The 19,311-nt window shown below is 42.5% G+C and overlaps 1 protein-coding gene across 1 annotated transcript in view; it reads left to right on the forward strand.

Annotated features, from left to right (window-relative positions):
* gnaz (guanine nucleotide binding protein (G protein), alpha z polypeptide) overlaps window positions 1–19,311 on the forward strand; it is a 54,848-nt gene that overhangs the window by 29,554 nt on the left and 5,983 nt on the right. Inside the window, exon 2 of the mRNA XM_017489823.3 lies at window positions 5,462–6,864. Within this exon, the coding sequence (XP_017345312.1) occupies window positions 6,142–6,864 (723 nt within the window). The 5' untranslated portion in view covers window positions 5,462–6,141. The remainder of the gene's footprint in view (window positions 1–5,461; window positions 6,865–19,311) is intronic.

A 19,311-nucleotide genomic window follows, 5' to 3' on the forward strand; every position in this document is an offset into this window, starting at 1 on the left:
AGCGAGATGTAACTCAAGCAACTGGAGGCCAGTGCTCATGAGGAACGGGACAAGATTCCTCAGGAACGCTGCCAGGAGCTCTGCGTCTCGTTTGCGGCAGGTCATAACAGCTAAAGGAGCTCTACTAAGTACTAAAGATACTCGCCATGAAGGGGGTGAATAATTTAAGTCGCATTTAAAAAGTTGAATTTGGGGAAGCCGCTTCGTTGTGTTGAACTATTTCGATCGCTTTTGTTTGATTTCTTCGTCACAAACAGCTGAAAGGCTGCAAATTTTGACAATACACCTGATTTCCAATGGGGGGTTGAATCGTTTTGATTGCAACTGCATATTAATCTCGTGTATATATTAATCGTATTCTGTAGAAAAGAAGAGCTGAATTGCTGCCTATTGCTTTCAAGTCCGGTCGTATGCTCGCGCTAGCGTTTAACGATGATGTTTCTGCTGCGCTATATATCACCTGAATAAAACATAAGACCAGAATAAACACTCGTGCTGAGTTACAGCTGCCTTACACTCTTAAAAAAAATAGTTCTTTAGGAGTTCTTTAAGGGTTCCTTGGATAATTAATGGTTCTTAGCTTCCTGAATGTATTTTCTTTTTAATAGAACCTTTAGGAGTGGTATGAAACCGAAGAAACCTTCTTTAAACGGTCTTATTGTGTAGTATCTGCATCTTTAGACGCTCATTGGGAGGTATTATATTCTCAAGACACTAGAGGCATCCGTACCTGACACGACTGGCACTGGAAGAGATAACCAAGGGGAAATGTTACATAACTTTCAATGTGCAGATATCACAGTAGCTAAGCTACGCAGCTAACTGGCTAGGTAGCTAAGTCAGAGTAGTACGTTAGCCTGGCTGTGGCCAGATTACTGAATAGTTACCTACATTAGCAAGCTGCACGAGCTGTGAGGTTATGCTAGCTAGATCTGAAGACAGTGAACACGAACCTGGACCAAAAATAAGACTGTTAGCAATGGCACAAAATGTTCACATGGAGTACATATGCTAGCATAATCGTCATGTTGGTTGAAACTGAAAAGAATGTTGGGATTAATTATGGGATTAGAACAGATATTTATCATAGTTATGTAGAAATTCTGTTGTTGTTTTTTTGTTTTGTTTTGTTTTGTTTTGCTGCCTAAGTATCCTCCTTTTATTTGACATTTCTCTCATCCTGCTTACTGAATCCTGAATGATATAATCGCCTGTAACACTCTTAATTAAAATATATTAATTTAAAATGTGTGTAAATGATTACACTGATTAATTTTAATGAATATAACAGAATTATAATTCATTAATGGTGGATTAAAAAGAGAAGAGGGCCGGGTCTGACTGAAGCATAGAGCTTAAAGCTGGAAGTGAAACAAAAAAGACTACACACACACACACACACACACACACACACACACACACACACACACACACACACACACACAGGGCTGTAAGGTAATGTACAGTATAATGTACCACAACACTGCTGAATGCTTGATTCTGATTGGTCAGAAGGTGTTGATTCATTTTCTTCAACACCATGCACTCGTTCTTATACGTTATCATTTATACGGTGGTTTGTATGACGGACGCTGCATATAAACAGTTATAAAAAGGTGTGTAACTCTTGATATGGTCAAGTTTTCTCTAAAGGAGATGTTTCTGGAAGGAGTCTCCAGTGTCAGCGCTTCGTAACAATCAGAGGTGGAGCTGTAACCTTTCAGACATCTTCAGGACACAGGAGGTTACTTCACAGGTTTTTCATTAACACGACAAGCTGGGTTTTTTTTTTTTTGGTCTATTTAATGTCAAGAAAGCGATAAAAGAGACACCGCCCTGTGGGGGGGGGGGGGAACGCAACAGAAACCTTCATAGAATTTATAATGGGAATTGTACTGGTTTTAATGGAAACTCTAATGGGCTCTGTGGATCTCTAATGGTAATTTGTTGCCTTCTATTGGTGGGAAGTTATGGCTAGTGGATACCATTACGGACCAATAATGGTAATGGTAATAATTTTAATGGTTAGCTGATGGTTTGTAATGGTATTTGTAGTGAAAACCATTAGAATTTCTGTGACGGAATCTATAGTTTTTTTTTACAGCAGGATGGTGAGGGAGCGACTGCTATAACGTAAGATATAACGCCTCATGGACAATCCGCGACATTAAATGTAACTATAAACATATCAATAATATGATGTGTTATTCTTTCATTAATAATAATATTTGATTAAATATATTTATACTGTATATAACTTTCCCAGAAATCTTTCTGTGCTACACTGCCATATCCCCCCCCCACACACTTTTACATATAATATTTATATATACAATGATTTTATTTCTATACTGCTGCTCCCATCATCCATCTCTCTCTCTCTCTCTACCTTTGGAGACACGAGTGCTAGGACTGCGAATAAACATTGCACCAATCCCAATTAATCAGAAATATGCATAAATAAACCTATTTCCATCCATCCATCCAACCATCTTACACCTTTTCAGGGTCACGGGGAACCTGGAGCCTATCCCAGGGAGCATAAACCTATTTCCTCTGTAATAATTATGGAAAAGATGTGCATTTGAAGAAAAAAAAAAAAAAAGGTTGCTGCATTGCGTACTGGAGAACCGAAAAAGGCTGATATGAGCTTGTAGAGACGCTCGGAGAGTGCGCTGTTTGAACAAATCTCACACACTTTTTTTTATGATTGCTTTTACTTTGTTTTTCATTCCTTCATGCTGAACAGCCACGGAGTAGAGGTGGTAGAATGGTAACAATTAATTTATGATATTAAATGATGTATAATACCGCTGCAGTCGTGCGAGGGTTTGTTTAATTATTCAGTTTGGGAACCTGCTGGAATATTGTATAATGGACTTGTTAAGACAATTTCTCTCAGCCTAAAATAGTTCATTTCGAACAATTCGTCATTAGAGGGCGTAGAGACAGAAGCCGAACTCACAGACCACGTAACGCTGGATTGTTATCTCTGACCTAAAAGTAGGCCATGGCACTATTTTCCACTTATTCCACAGCCAAGCGCACACAGCCAGTCACAACGGGCCTCCAATGAAGGCAAAATTTACCCCCCACTCCCACAAGTCTACGAACACGTCGCCTTCGACACCCATCCATCCATCCATCCATCCAGTCATCCATCCATCCAGCCATCCATCCAATCATCCATCCATCCATGCATCCATCCATCCATCCATCCAGCCATCCATCTAATCATCCATCCATCCATGCATCCATCCATCCCTCCATCCATCCATCCCTCCATCCATCCATCCCTCCATCCATCCATCCCTCCATCCATCCATCCATCCAGCCATCCATCCATCCATGCATCCATCCATCCATCCATCCCTCCATCCATCCAATCATCCATCCATCCATGCATCCATCCATCCCTCCATCCATCCATCCATCCATCCAGTCATCCATCCATCCAGCCATCCATCCATCCATCCATGCATCCATCCATCCAGCCATCCATCCAATCATCCATCCTCCATGCATCCATCCATCCATCCATCCAGTCATCCATCCATCCATCCAGCCATCCATCCATGCATCCATCCATCCATCCATCCCTCCATCCATCCAATCATCCATCCATCCATCCATGCATCCATCCATCCCTCCATCCATCCATCCATCCCTCCATCCATCCATCCAGCCATCCATCCAATCATCCATCCATTCATGCATCCATCCATCCATCCATCCATCCCTCCATCCATCCATCCATCCATCCAATCATCCATCCATCCATGCATCCATCCATCCCTCCATCCATCCAACCATCCAATCATCCATCCCTCCATCCATCCATCCATCCAATCATCCATCCCTCCATCCAGTCATCCATCCATCCATCCATCCAGTCATCCATCCATTCATCCATCCATCCATCCATCCATCCCACTCCAGCGTGCATACTTCAATCTGAATAGACCTCACCGCCACATCTGTGCGCAGTCAATCATTTATAAGGTTATTGTCTTGGCAGTTTGAACAAGAACATGATTTAATGCGTTCAGATACAGAGGAAAAAGAACACGTGAGCGGAAAGACAGCGCTGCCGAGATGTTTTTGTTCTTAAACACGATGGCAAACATGTGATTCGTATTAATGCTGTCAAATATACAGTACTTGTAAATCTTATTTCGGTCCTCATTGGGAAAAAAGTAACTAGCAGCGTATCCCTATATAGGTTACTTGATAGATCGTGCTAGCTCACGGGCCAGCTGAAAGTCTGCACTACAAGGGTGAGAGAAGATTCACACACACACACCTAAATAGAGGAAGCGTTTACACAACTTAAAGCAGGATATAAGAGTTATGTTAGCAAATTTCTTTTACTAAAAGTTAGCTATGCTAGTCAGATCAGCTAGCTGCATTATCTTATTTAGCTTATTTAGCATCCTGGTAGTGGGAGCAGCCAACAGGGTGGAAAAGTGATGTCTACAGGCAAGGACATTCACCCTGCATCTGTTTTCGTTTCGCACCCTGTCAGGCTCTGTGTGCATCTGTGTGCATCTGTGTGTGTGTGTGTGTGTGTGTGTGTGTGTGTGTGATTCGCTTTGGGGCAACACAAGAATGCAGAATTCAGGAGGAATAAGTAAACATGTAAGAAGAGAATACACATTGAACAGTAGAAAACAAATAACATGGTAGCTAGGTCTGGACTGAACGGGAGCAGCGTTGTGTGTGTGTGTGTGTGTGTGAGAGAGAGAGAGAGAGTGTTTGGTGTGTATTTGACTACCCTGGATTTGAATGGTTCACTTTCGCATGCACAAAAGTGTATTTAGTATCTGCCTGTTTATTCTACTTGTGTACTTCAAGTGTCATTGTTTGCTGAGAAAGAACAGAGTGTATGTTCGTGTGTGTGTGTGTGTGTGTGTGTGTGCGTGTGTTACGTTATTCATATTTGCATACTGGTTCATAACAGGTTTCGCATCACCACTGCATTGCTTTCTGGACATTTGTTTTAGTGTTCAGGAATATTAAAGTCTTGAAAACACCAGACTTTACAGAAACACTACTCTAATTGGAATCTGGCTCTGTCACATGTTTTTTTTTTTTATTATTATTTTTTTAAATTAAAAAAAAAAAACAAAAAAAAAACCCCCAGATACGATCAAACAGCAGGAGGTAGTTTTCCAGTAAATAGAAAATGAACTCTTGATACTGGCACTGTCAGAGAAAATTTTGAAATCGTTTGAATCAGCAAGGGGGATTGAAAAGTGTTTGGAAACAGGAATTCAGTCTTACACCAAATTCTCATAAGATTATCCATGTTCCAAGCCAACCATGTCAAATGAACACACACGGACCCGCTCTAACCTACGAGAGGTTCATACTCACTCTGTTGTGTTATTTTAACCACTGATTTTACTACACACATCTATTTGTCATGAAATCTAATGTGTGACTCTTATTTATCCTTCAGGAACCCATGCCTTTGGCTGTGTGAGAAGTGTTGGCTTATGCAACGAAGAAACAGTGGGACAATCTGGTGCCCAGAAGTCTGAAAAGTGTGTATATGTGTGCATGATGTCTGACCAGCTGTAGGAGAAGAGAAATTTACAAAGTAAGAACTAAGGAGTGTTGAATAACATCCGATGATCGCACCTGGTGGAATATCGCGGATCGCTCACTTTATAACATGTGGGTGGACATAGAGGTGCTTTTGCTCGATCTACAGTCTTTCCTTCGGCACTGACTGGCTCACTTTAACCATCACGTTCTGGGGGGAGGGGGGGTGTCCCCTGGTATAACCCCCCAGCGACTGGGACATTAAGAGGGTTGGAGTTGGTCTTCTTACAGAATGTTCTGCTAGTAATGAACGCCAATTCGTAATAGTTGATCACTAAGAAAACACACTGTTGAACTTGGAGCATGTTGAACTGTTGAACTTGGAGCATGCGAGTAGCCCAGATCCACTTGGAAAGTCATTAGGCCTGCCTCTTCTCTTCGGACTGGGGTGGCGCCACTAAAATTTACTTGTGCTTGTCCGATTTGCGCCTCTATCCGAACCACAATTTGGGACTTTGTCCACCTTTTGTCTGTACTTTCTAGGTGTTGTGGAGTGTGTGTGTGTGTGTGTGTGTGTATAACCCATAATTGACCATGGGGTGCCGGCAGAGTTCTGAGGAAAAAGAAGCAGCCAGGCGCTCGAGGCGCATCGACCGGCACCTTCGCTCGGAGAGCCAGCGACAGCGACGCGAGATCAAACTGCTGCTCCTCGGTACCAGCAACTCGGGCAAGAGTACCATCGTCAAGCAAATGAAGATCATCCACAGTGGTGGCTTCAATCTTGAAGCCTGCAAGGAATACAAACCGTTGATCCTTTACAATGCCATCGATTCGCTCACACGCATCATCCGAGCTCTCGCCACGCTCAAGATCGATTTCCACAACCCTGACCGGGCCTACGATGCGGTCCAACTCTTCGCCCTGACGGGTCCTGCCGAGAGCAAGGGGGAGATCACACCCGAGCTTCTCGGCGTGATGAAACGCTTGTGGGGCGATTCAGGAGTTCAGGAGTGTTTCCAGCGCTCCAACGAGTATCACCTTGAGGACAACACTGCCTACTACCTGAACGACCTGGACAGAATCTCGGCACCCGAGTACATCCCGACCGTTGAGGACATCCTGCGTTCCCGTGACATGACCACCGGCATCGTTGAGAACAAGTTTACCTTCAAAGAGCTCACCTTCAAGATGGTGGATGTGGGTGGGCAGCGCTCAGAGAGAAAGAAGTGGATCCACTGCTTCGAGGGCGTAACTGCGATTATATTCTGCGTGGAGCTGAGTGGCTACGACCTCAAGCTTTATGAAGACAACCAGACGGTAAGAACTTTTTCAAATGATCTGTGTTACAAAGTGATCTGTGTCGCAATGCGATAAAGCTAGTCAACAGGCCTGAAGTTTCGCAATGGGCTTGGATAAAACCACATGGGGGGGAGGTGGGGGGATGCAGAGAGGGTACACAAGATAATGCAAACACAGCCACACAAGCCTGACATTATCAGCGCTCTACTGTTATCATCATAGCAAATCCATCCTGCTGCTCACCCACAATGCTCCAGCTTCTCTATCTTCTTTATTTCATATTTCCTGTTCACAGTGTTCTGCTCTCACGCTCATGACTCTTACGAGAACCGACAACAGTATGCCTGGTCTCCGCTCATAATTTGCAGATGATATTTACATTGGCCATGCTGAATCTGATACGCTGGGTTGACTCTGTGGTTAAATAAAGGTGTGTTTGCGGATGGACCGATCGCAGTCCTTTCCCTCGTTTTTGAGACCGGTTATCCCGAGATTTCTTTGATCCTCGACGAGTATGTTGTTAGCCTGGGATATCAATTAAAGTGTTTAGGAGTTAAAAATAAGTGTTCTGTGAGTCACAAGGGGGGAATATGTACAAGAGTGATAATTGAGTTCACAGTGCAAAGTGTTAGGGTGTACCTGCGAGACTTAGCAGCTTTGGCACCTTGGGGAAATGGCAGATGCGAAAAGTTTTCAATGTCCCGCTCCGTTTGAGAAAGCAGACAAAGTTTGGAAATTAAATTCGACGATCAGGCGGAGGAATGGTGGGAAGGTTTTCCTTCGAAAGCTCTTTCACACTCAGTGTCCTTTATCTCTCAGTTAAACGCTGCCTCAGAACAGTCACAGTCTTTGAATGTGAGTCATAAGTGTTAATCTAAATCTGGTCGACGAGTGCACGGTGTAGCTACAGGCTTTTCCACAAGTATATTAACACAAATGATTCATCACCCCTTTTAAGATTGAAGTGGAGCATGAGCTGTTAAATGGATTTGACTGTCTTGTGAATATCTGGATAGTTTGAGAAGTAATACGATCTACAGTCTGGGGTTTATACGTTACATGCTTCCAACTTTGTGTACAAATAAACTCATTTGAAGCTCCCACTACTGTTTCTCACTTCATAAATCCAATCCTGAAGCGAGCAGTTAGATGAGAGTGTTTCAAAGCCGAGGCGTGGACTGACGATCGACCGATACCATCATTTCATTTGTTTGGTTGACATTATTTCTGAAACATTCAGTGAAAACAGAAGAGGCGGGGCTTACGGCACCTTCGGTAAAATAAACAGCATGAGTCTGCCTGGGGGGGTTGGGGGTTGTCGCACAGCGGCTTCGCTCCTCCAGGGTTGGGTTCAAAACAGAAGCGGTGGGGATTACTGCCGGGGATGGGTTCAAATCCTGCCTCCGCCCTGGGTGTGCGGAGCTTGCATGTTCTCCAGGTTTCCTCCATGAACTCCAGTTTCCCCCTGCAGTCCAAAGACATGCGTTGAAAGCTGATTCGCATCTCTAAATTGTCCGTAGTGTGTGAATGTGTGTGCGAGTGTGTGATTGCGCACTGCGATGGGTTGGAACCCTGCTCCGGGTGTCCTCCACCCTGTGTCCCGAGTTCCCAGGGATATGTTCCAGGCTCAACCAGGACCCTGGAAAATGGATGGATGGAATCTGTCTAGCACTATTCTTAGTAATGAACTGAAATCTTTAGATTTACACTGGTGTAGTGGGTCGCCTCAAAGATCAGGGACAAAAGCCTGTGTGAGTCTTCACTTTATATTACATTTAGTTCATTTTGCTGACTTACAATTAAGACCAGGTACAGTACAACTGAGCAACATGGCAGTTCTGGGATTTGAGCTCCAAACTTTCCGATCAGTCTCAGCTCAATAACGACTTAATCACTGAGCTACCTGATCACTGCACATGTTCTCTCAGTGTCTGTATGGGCTTTCCCTGGGCTCTTCCTCCCACGTCCCAAAAACATGCCATAGAAAACATAGAATTTATAATATAAGCATAACAGTAGTGTAATTATGCACATACCCAGAAATACGATACTGGACAATCGTCAATGTACTAATGTAAATAAATAATATATGATTCTATAATCCTGTACTAAATCGTTTAGTGAGAAAGTGACTAAATATTCCACTCAATATTACAGTCATCCATGACAAAACATAATTACAGATAGTTCACAGATCGTAAACCATTTAACTGCTGAACCCTTATTATTATTCTTTATTTATAACCGTTTATACCACATACGGTTTTGCACTCAGGTCTCCTTTAGTGAACAGTGGATCAGTTCAACAAAACAGACTTCATTTAGAAACTAGAATGAACTTCCCTTCACTTTCACACTATCCGTTATTACACAGATGAGGCCGGGTTCCCTTCTGAGTCCGGTTCCTCTCAACGTTTCTTCCTCATATCATCTCAGGGAGTTTTTCCTCACCACAGTCGCCTCCGGCTCGCTCGATAGGGATGAACTCACACGCTTAAAATCTCTATCCTGTGTCTATATGTTTCTGTAAAGCTGCTTTGAGACGATGTACATTGTAAAAAGCGCTGTACGAATAAAACTGAATTGAATTGAACTGTGTGAAGTTTAGAACGCAGCCATAAAGAGTACACCGTGAATCGTTCATAATAGGGTTGTGCGACCATTTAAAGATTAAAACTCAGTTGTTGTCTCCAGAATGGCTTCCTAAGGTTTGTTGCAGGCTAAGAGATCTTCTTAACACAGCAGTAATCAGATTATTGGAGGACTTCTGGAGCTATTAGTTGCGCTAACGCCGTGGGCTACCGGATCGACGCTTCATGACTCGTCCGAGTGTTTAGCCTGAGAAGCGATTGGGGTTAAAACTGGCGTTGTAAATTAAAGAAGTGTCATGGCCAGTGAGCTGGCACGTGTAAATCGATACAATGACAGGACGTGTTCTCGAGTTGTGATGGAAAAAAAGAAATAAGTAAAGGCAAGCTGTAAATGTCTGGCGGAACCTTTCCATTGGGACAGTAATTATAATTTAATGACGCATGTACTCTTCTGTCTCTGTCACACCACACATCCTTTTTTCGATCCTTTTCTTTTCGTTGACCCACCCCTCTTATACAAAAAAAAAAAGAAAAGAAAAAAAAAGAGGAGCGGGTCGTCACAGTAACTGTTGCCTAGCAACAGGGTAGTCCAACGCTCTTAATCCTGGGCTGTTGACAATGAGCTGTTACGGAGGGACAAATGGGGAAAGAGGAGGATGGGCTAAGAGAGGGAGAGATGAGGAGGAAAGGATGTAGGAAAGGAAAGGAAGCGAGATAGAGAATGAGTGTGTGTGTGTGTGTGTGCGACAGGCAAGCAGGCAGCATGTGCCCGTGTGGACTTGGGCAGGGCCCGAGAGAGAGCTGCATTGCGCAACCTAGCCAGAGAGACAGAGAGAGAAAGGGAGGGAGGGAGAGAGAGAGAGAGAGAGAGACTCTTTGGATCTGGGTCATGGGAGAAAAGCAAGCAGGCATCTCAGGAGGCCGCGTTTGGCTTTGGTACTCGCTTCAGTCACGGAAGACCACTGGCTACAAAGCATCTTTTCTCTTCTTACCTAATAAACGACAGCTGCTTATGCTCATCCTCAGTCGGGACGAGTTTTCCGAGCTCAATCCTGCTTTGTTTTTTTTTTTTGTTGTTTTTTTCCCCCCCGTTTGTCCTGTCTCGGTTTCAGAATGATGGCGAGACCTCAAACTCCTGACCTACATTCAAAGATTTGCGGTAATGACGCTTATGCAATGTACGCTGTTGGCTATAATATCCTGCTTCCATTTACACAAGGCCGAGACTCGACAATCTGTGGAGAAAGTTCAGGATGTACAGTAGTTGCGCTAACTTCGTTGTGCCATTTGATGTTTCGATTGCGAAAGCCTACCAGGCGCCAAACAGCTCAAGTGGGTTACGGTTTATTTAAAAAAAAATGTACAAAAAAAAAAAAAAAGCGTTCAAAAGCTCTTGTAGGGGAAAAAAAAAATGACACAAGCCATTTAGTGCTGCTGTGCCATTTGTACGCAGAATGAATATCGCATCATAACGCAAAATACTCAAATAAATTATACTTGAAGACATTTTTCATACTGTTTTGGTTATATTTTATATCTACAAAAATATGACCCCCCCCCCCCCCCCAAAAAAAAAAAAAAAAAAAAAAAAACACCCCAAAATAAAATCCAATTAGCCGTGCAGTACGTCTGACGATATCCACAATATTGATAGAGAAATGTACATCATATATCTTTTTTCATATAAATGACACAAAGTTTCCACAATTTCACATTAATGTCAATGAGACATAGTGAGGAGTGAGAGAACGAGTGCGTGCAGTAAAGGGATACCGGGCGAGTCAGACAGACTGCTTATGGTTCTCCCTTTCCTTTTAAGGCAAAGATAAACCACGTAGTCGTTGGAGGCACGTAATCAGCAGGACAGCACATTTTTTTATAAACAGTTACTAGATTTACGTCACATGAACGGACTCACAAACACGGCTGTATTTTAGCATAGAGACAAAGAGAAGACATGTTTGGCATTTAATGTATCAGGTTTAAAAAAAAAAAAACCTTCATAGAAAATACACTTAATGTCTGGGTTCTGCTTCAATTAATGAATAAATGTGAATTAAAAAAATAAAAAATTCACACTAGATAGTGTTAGAGCTGAACATTGTGATGGTTTATTGAATATTAATTAAAAACCCTCTCAGAGATCCTGTCAGGTTAGCTAATTTTAACAGGCTCTATTCTTGTTTCGTCTGACCGTAGAACCCGATCCCATTTGAAGTTCCGGTAGTGTCTGGAAAACTGAAGACGCTCGAGTTTGTTTTTGGATGAGAGTAGAGGCTTTTTTCTTGAAACCCTTCCAAACAACTTGTGCTGATGTAGGTGACTTCGGATTGTAGTTTTGGAGACTTTCTGACCCCAAGACACATCTAACCTCTGCAATTCTCCAGCTGTGATCCTTGGAGATTTTTTTGTCAACTCGAACCGTCCCCTTCACAGTGCGTTGAGACGATACAGACACACGTCCAATTCCAGGTCGATTCATAACATTTCCAGTTGACTGGAACTTCTTAATTATTGCCCTGATGGTGGAAGTGTGCATTTTCAATGCTTGTGCTATTTTCTTATAGCCACGCCCCATTTTGTGAAGCTCAACAACCTTTTGCCGCACATCACAGCTGTATGCCTTACTCTTACCTATTGTTATGAATGACTAAGTGAGTTTGGCCTGTGTGTTACCTCATATTTGTACCCCTGTGAAACAGGAAATCATGGTTGAACCATGATGTACTAAAAAAAAAATGTTTAAATATCAATGGGAATATACTTCAAATATATTTTTCTCATATGAATTCATAGGGGTGCCAATAATTGTGGCATACATATATTTAACAAAATATATATTTTTTGGATAAACCTGCATTGCGTTTGCAATTGTTTAATATCCACGAGAGCAGAGTATTTTTGTGAATTTTTTCATCAAAAGGTTAAACAATAAACACAATTTTTTCACAGCCTTCTTTGCTCATATTTATCATATAAGGGTGCCAATATTAGTGGAGGGCAGTGTAACTTAAAATTGCCTCAGAAATCCTGCTGAACTCATTTTAGCTAGCTGGTATCATAAGTATGAACCTTTTCTCAAAATGACTTAAAAATGGCATAAAAACAAGTGATTGCGTTCGAAGGTTTTGTCCTGTCGTGCTAGCCGTAGCTAGCAGTGAAAATCCTCTCAGTAGGCTGTCAGATTGGTTTAGTTTAGCAGATTTATGCAGGCAGTGAAGATAACGAACATTTATAACTATAACTCTTTCTGCTTTTAACACGTTTGCTCCATTAAATCATCAAACCCACGGACCTACATCCAGTAACTTCATGGAAAACCATGCCAAACGATTAAGCTAATATTGCGTTACTAGGGCGAGGGGTAGAAGTATGGAATCGTTCACAGTTTCTTGGAATTTAGGAGGGTAAGCTCTTGCACAATATTAGTTGCATTAGTTTGATCAGAGTGATCTTTAAGTAACACAGTGTTCTCGAGATGAAGGGTAAAGGGCATTGGATGTGCAGACGGAGATTAAGAAATACCGGACGGTCCGATCATTAACAGGTGCAGTGTATGACGCATCACCATCTCTCTAGAAATCCCTTTAAGAAGATTGGATTTTTCTGACAGCCGGGGCGTCGGATCACACAGGATACGCGTCTTTATTGGAAACAAAGCTTGAGCATGCTGGTGAAGTGCTTCATTATTTCTTAATTAGCACCTGTGCGTGAATGTGGAGTGCTGGTGGGGGGCACAAAAAGCATCCCAGGGGGTGTGCTTCCACCCCATACATCCTATCCTTCTCATCTCTCTATCTCTCTCTTTTACTCTTTCTCTGTCTCACATTCCCACCTGTATTTTTGCTGTTGTGACTTTGACGGTGATGGAGATTAGAGAAATCCCCTTGTTGATTTGGAGGGACCCTAACAAGCCCCCTAGACGCCCCAAGATTTGGTGTGGGGTGGTGTGATGTTGAGCTGAGCTCTCTCTGAGGGTCTCCTTCATCTGGGTGGGTCTCTCACCAGCTCAGCCATGACACACAAAACACACACACACACACACACACACGCATAGATCTCTGTGTGCGACCCCTCCCTCTTTCCCTTTACCAACAGTAACTCAACCCATTTTCCAGACGTGTGTGACGTGCTGTTTCGAGAAGAACACATGTCCGGAGGATGATCTGATTTTTAGAGATTATAATCATTACGCTTCTCTGATAGATTTCACATGAGACCCGGAAGACCGTGAAGATTAAGGTTCATGCATTTCTCATATGAGCTAAAGCTTACCCCAACTAAGCTACACAGCTGAACCGGACATATAATTTGACGCTGACTGTCAATCTCACTAAAGGAGACATGGTTAGTCTGTTAGCCTGTTTGTTAGTCTCAGTGAAAGAGGCGTGGCCTCTGTGTCTACTAGTCTTAGTGAAAGAAGTGTGGCCTCTGTGTCTGTTAGTCTCAGTGAAAGAGGCGTGGCCTCTGTGTCTACTAGTCTTAGTGAAGGAGGTGTGGCCTCTGTTCCTGTTAGTCTCAGTGAAGGAGGCGTGGCCTCTCTGTCTGTTAGTCTCAGTGAAGGAGGCGTGGCCTCTGTGTCTGTTAGTCTCAGTGAAGGAGGCGTGGCCTCTGTTCCTGTTAGTCTCAGTGAAGGAGGCGTGGCCTCTCTGTCTGTTAGTCTCAGTGAAGGAGGCGTGGCCTCTGTGTCTGTTAGTCTCAGTGAAGGAGGCATGGCCTCTGTGTCTGTTAGTCTCAGTGAAGGAGGTGTGGCCTCTGAGTCTGTTAGTCTCAGTGAAAGAGGCGTGGCCTCTCTGTCTGTTAGTCTCAGTGAAGGAGGCGTGGCCTCTGTGTCTGTTAGTCTCAGTGAAGGAGGTGTGGCCTCTGAGTCTGTTAGTCTCAGTGAAAGAGGCGTGGCCTCTGTGTCTACTAGTCTCAGTGAAGGATTCGTGGCCTCTGTTCCTGTTAGTCTCAGTGAAGGAGGCGTGGCCTGTCTGTCTGTTAGTCTCAGTGAAGGAGGCGTGGCCTCTGTGTCTGTTAGTCTCAGTGAAGGAGGCGTGGCCTCTGTGTCTGTTAGTCTCAGTGAAGGAGAAATGGCCTCTGTGTCTGTTAGTCTCAGTGAAGGAGGCGTGGCCTCTGTGTCTGTTAGTCTCAGTGAAGGAGGCGTGGCCTCTGTGTCTGTTAGTCTCAGTGAAGGAGAAATGGCCTCTGTGTCTGTTAGTCCAGGTGACATTCTATACAATCGTGTGCTGGGACAACAGTTTGGGATGAACCACATATGGGTGTGATGGTCAGGTGTCCACATACGTGGCCATATAGTATATGTCCCATTTCTAAAAAAAATATTAAAACGGGGATCTGTAGACTCCAAGGAATGGCCACCATGAATTTAAATCAGAGATTTGATTCAACAGTAACAGAATTACATTTTATTTTTGGATGAGGACATATAACCCGGTGGGTATCGGTGACTCAGTCACATGTAATTATATTTTATCTCTGAATGGCCAACACTGACGGACCACTGATGTAATTACTATGGGTGAGGGTTTTGATCATATACTGTTATAAAGAGCTATATATACTGCAATATGACACATACTGTATGTTCTGTTATTTTTATTTCAAGAGATAAGAGCTCACATGTAGGAAAGTCTCAATTTTTAGCTGTCATTTACACGTGCTGTCTCAAACTCTAGCCGTTAAAAAGGATGCGTATGATTATTATGGGGGAGGACACTGAGGTGATAGGAATAAAAAAGAACTTGTAGACTGAGCTACAATGGCCCATTCTATAGATAGGATGATATATAGTTTTTTGTTTGGTAAAACTCACATTCATGTTCATGTAATACATCATTACTTTAAAATGCCAAATCATGCTAGAAATTCCTGGAAGATGCTTTGAAAAAGCTTTGCGCTGGTGTGTATCTAATTACCGGCTGCATTTACGCTAAAATGTCCTTAAAATGCTATCAATTTAACCATCAGCCCTGTTCTGACTCGCTATTAGAGTGTAGATCTCTTGCTCACCATCATCTCTCTCTCTCTCTCTCGCACTTTCTCTCTTTTTCTCATACACGCCGTCGCACTCAAATAGCAGTAGATCTTGTGATTTGCTCAGAGCCATGATGTTTTGCTTAACCTTTCGAACAGCAGCCCGGTCTTTCCTCTCTGAGCCCTCCTCCAGTCACAGGTTGCTGCGGCTCACCACGTGCCTCGAGCCAGCGTGCTAGTATGCGCTAGTCCAGATTCACTACAGTGAATACGGTACATGTGCACAAACTGTATACAGCCTATACGCCACACACACACACTACTGCTACTTCCCAGACATACAACATTTACATTTACATTTGTGGGATTTGGCAGACGCCCTTATCCAGAGTGACTTACATTTATCTATCTCAGCAGTTGAAGGTTAAGGGCCTTGCTCAAGGGCCCAACAGTAGCAGCTTGGCAGTGCTGGGGATTGAACTCATGACCTTCTGATCAAGTAAAAGCTATCTTAAAGAAATGTGACGCAGTTGCGCCGAGTTACGGCAGAGACTCGGCTCGGCTAGTTAGCCGACGACATTTATTGCGGTATTAGCGTGAAAAAGTTAAGACGTCTGAGCAGAGTGTGCATATGAGGAAGTGAGAGAACTGGACCGACTAAAGGACTAAAGCGCCGCTGCATCGCTGTCTTGACGTGGAGATAAAGTGGTAGTCAAACGGCATTGCAGGTAACGTAGGAAACTGTTAAGCAGTTAGGTCAATAAGAGAAGCTTACACTACAAAAGTCGACGCAGAAATGTATTACAAAGTCAATCTTAGAATGTTATTTATAAAGAATAATATTTCATCTCTTTCAGGTTGGATTTTTCCTTTAAAGCCTTTCTGACAGAAGAGTGTTTGGTTTGCGCTGGTATGAATTGGCGCAAATTTGCATAATTTTATACCGTTAAACATAGCGAAATATGTAAACGCGCTGTATACATTCAACTGTAACTAACTGACCGGGACTAAGTATAGCCGATGACAGTCGTTTCATTCATATTTCTCATTTACGGATGCATTAAAATAGCCTTTTACTGTATTACATTTATTCGTTTCAATGAACGGATGAATGCAGGCTCATACTCCAAGGTTTAATAATACAATCGAAGCATCAATTAAAGTCCGGACTCAGGAGTGTCGACACCGTGTACAATTACCACTTCGAGTTAGCGCTGTCCCCCTGCGCCTTTGTCTAAATTTTACATTTAACTCATGTTAAAAATGTCTTCTTTTTTTTTTGTTGTCTATTTGTAGACAGATCAATTCTCACAACGATACGTGCGTAATTTAAAGGTATTATAATGACCAATGTTTTATTTTCTTTTCTCTAAGTAGAAAATATTCTTGAAATGGAATTCAGAAATATCTTATGTATTATTTCCGGAGCTGAGAGTTTAAAAGCTTTGATTGCATCCGAGAGGACTTTTATCAAAAAGTGTGCAGATCAAACATGACTGCTAAAGCCAAAAAAAAAAAAAAAAAATTCAATAGTTGAAATCATTTTCTGTGTTGCAGAAAATCCAGAGTATATTTTTGTTCCAAATTTCCAGAACACGGCGGGATTCGAACCACCAAACCCGGAGGTGCGAGGCAAACTTGCTAACCCACACGAGCCGCCATTAGAGTATTTCTTCAAGCTTTGTCACGATAGGAAGCCTTTAGCTATAAAAACCAAACGTGGAGGGAGTGTTTAGCTTTCACCAGACACAATTCGAGTGGACCACGAAATGAAATTCCCGGAAGTTCTCACTGAAATGGTATATATTTTAAATATGTACAATATACAGTACCTGTTATGTACACGTGTTGTATTTCAGCCTGTTCCAGCACAAACCTGAGGAAAGCACCCCAGGGACGTTGATATGGTGCTGCAGCTGCATAATGACTCACATTCAGCCCCTCTGTGTTTTGCGACACTGAAATGGTTGGGAGTTTGAATGAATCTGTGTGTTACTGGCATCCTGTTCTGTGTCACTGTTATCGTGGGCATTAACTTTAGAGCTACAGCATGATAATTGCACATGTGCAGGTGACTAATTGAATTCGATAAGGCCTCTGAGCAGGGCAGGAGAGACACAGGTTAATATCCTGAGTGGAGATACAGTGCCGTGTTGAAATCGAAATGAATCAACAGCCAAATTGCCCTCATTAGACACGCTATTACTGTAGATGGTGTTTTTCTGCATATCCTTCGTGTTGTTTTTGGGACGTTTTGCTTGAGAGAACAAAGACCCTAACCCTTTGAGGATATATTTGATAAATATTCGAAAGGAAATCAGTTATATAACATTATTATGATAGCTCAGTGTGTTAGCCATCTCTCTCTCTCTCTCTCTCTACTCTCTCTCTCTCTCTGCATATCATTTTTAAATTAATTTGGTCGGTGTTAAGCCGTACACCGTGCTCACGGCCAATTTTTTCTATGCGCCAAGATAAATCTTGACACTGAGATTTTCAGCATCATTAAAATAACTTTGACAGCGGGAACTGATTTTGTACATTTATGCAAAAACGTTTGAAGAAAATGGCGAGAACAATCCAACCATCCATCCATCTTCTATACCGCTTAATCCTTTTCAGGGTCACGGGGAACCTGGAGCCTATCCCAGGGAGCATCGGGCACAAGGCGGGGTACACCCTGGACCGGGTGCCAATCCATCGCAGGGCACACTCACATACACACTCACACACCCATTCATACACTATGAACACTTTAGACACGCCAATCAGGTGTAAGGCGAACGTGCTAACCACTATGCCACCGTGCGCCGTTTTGTCTCTTTCCTGGAGATAATAAAACAGCAAAAATAAAAAAAGAGCAGCTTGTCAGTGTACTTTCCCGTGTTGGGAAACTTACTGACTTTTTTAAAACGCCGACACTGGAGACTCCTTCCATAAATCTTCCATAAGTAAACATCTGCGTACAGAAAGCTACACCATATCAATGATTATATGTTTTTTTTTATTTGTAAGAAAATATTTCATAGAGTGTGTGTAGGATGAATGTGCCTCAACTCTCAGAGAATTTCTGCTTTTCTCAATTGGCATAATGCTGAATACCCTTCATAGCTGTATTAACTGTTTTCATAACACGGACCTCAGAATGTGACAAGTCAGCTGAAAAAGCCAGACTCCCACTAATGCCTCTGCAACAACAGAAAAAGAGGAATCTTTTTGAAATATTTCTGAGACTCTGATGCAGTCGAGTCATTACGGAATCAGTCAGTGAGAGGATTTAGTGGATAAAGATTCGGTTTTATGCATGCTTGAAGAGGAAAAGTTGGGAGAAAGAGTGCAGACTGTCTTAAGATTTCTCTCTGCAGTTTAAAAAGCATTGTGTCAGTGGCAGAGAAATGTTAGAAAGATAAATGAACTTGCGGAGTATGTTTCTTTGACATTGTACCAGACACCGAGAGCTTAAAATACAGCTAAACACTTTTTTGTTTGTGTGCATTCACCGGAGCTGAAGTCAAGAACAGTCTTCAGAGTTTTCAAAATCGCATTTTTACAGTCGCTGGTTGAGATATTCCAGAAAGGATAACAAGCTGAAACAGAATACATCTTGGTGATTAAATTAATCCTCAGCAAACAGGCTAGTTAGAGGGAAGCGTCTTGCAATATTCTCCTTATGCATATTAATTTACCAAGAAGGAGATTATTTTCAGAACACTGTAAAGAGATTGTAGATTTGTTGAGTATATAAGTACAGAGACAGACACAATCTGAGTAATAAACACCAGATTAAGATTCTCAGTTTCAAGACCCAGAACAAGATCCTGAAGAAAAGTCACATTACTAGGTTTAGGACTCTTTACTCAGAGCCTTGATCTAGGGTTAATTAATAATAGACGGTCTC

Source organism: Ictalurus punctatus, chromosome 16 (genome assembly GCF_001660625.3).
Source record: "Ictalurus punctatus breed USDA103 chromosome 16, Coco_2.0, whole genome shotgun sequence".
NCBI lineage: Eukaryota > Metazoa > Chordata > Actinopteri > Siluriformes > Ictaluridae > Ictalurus > Ictalurus punctatus.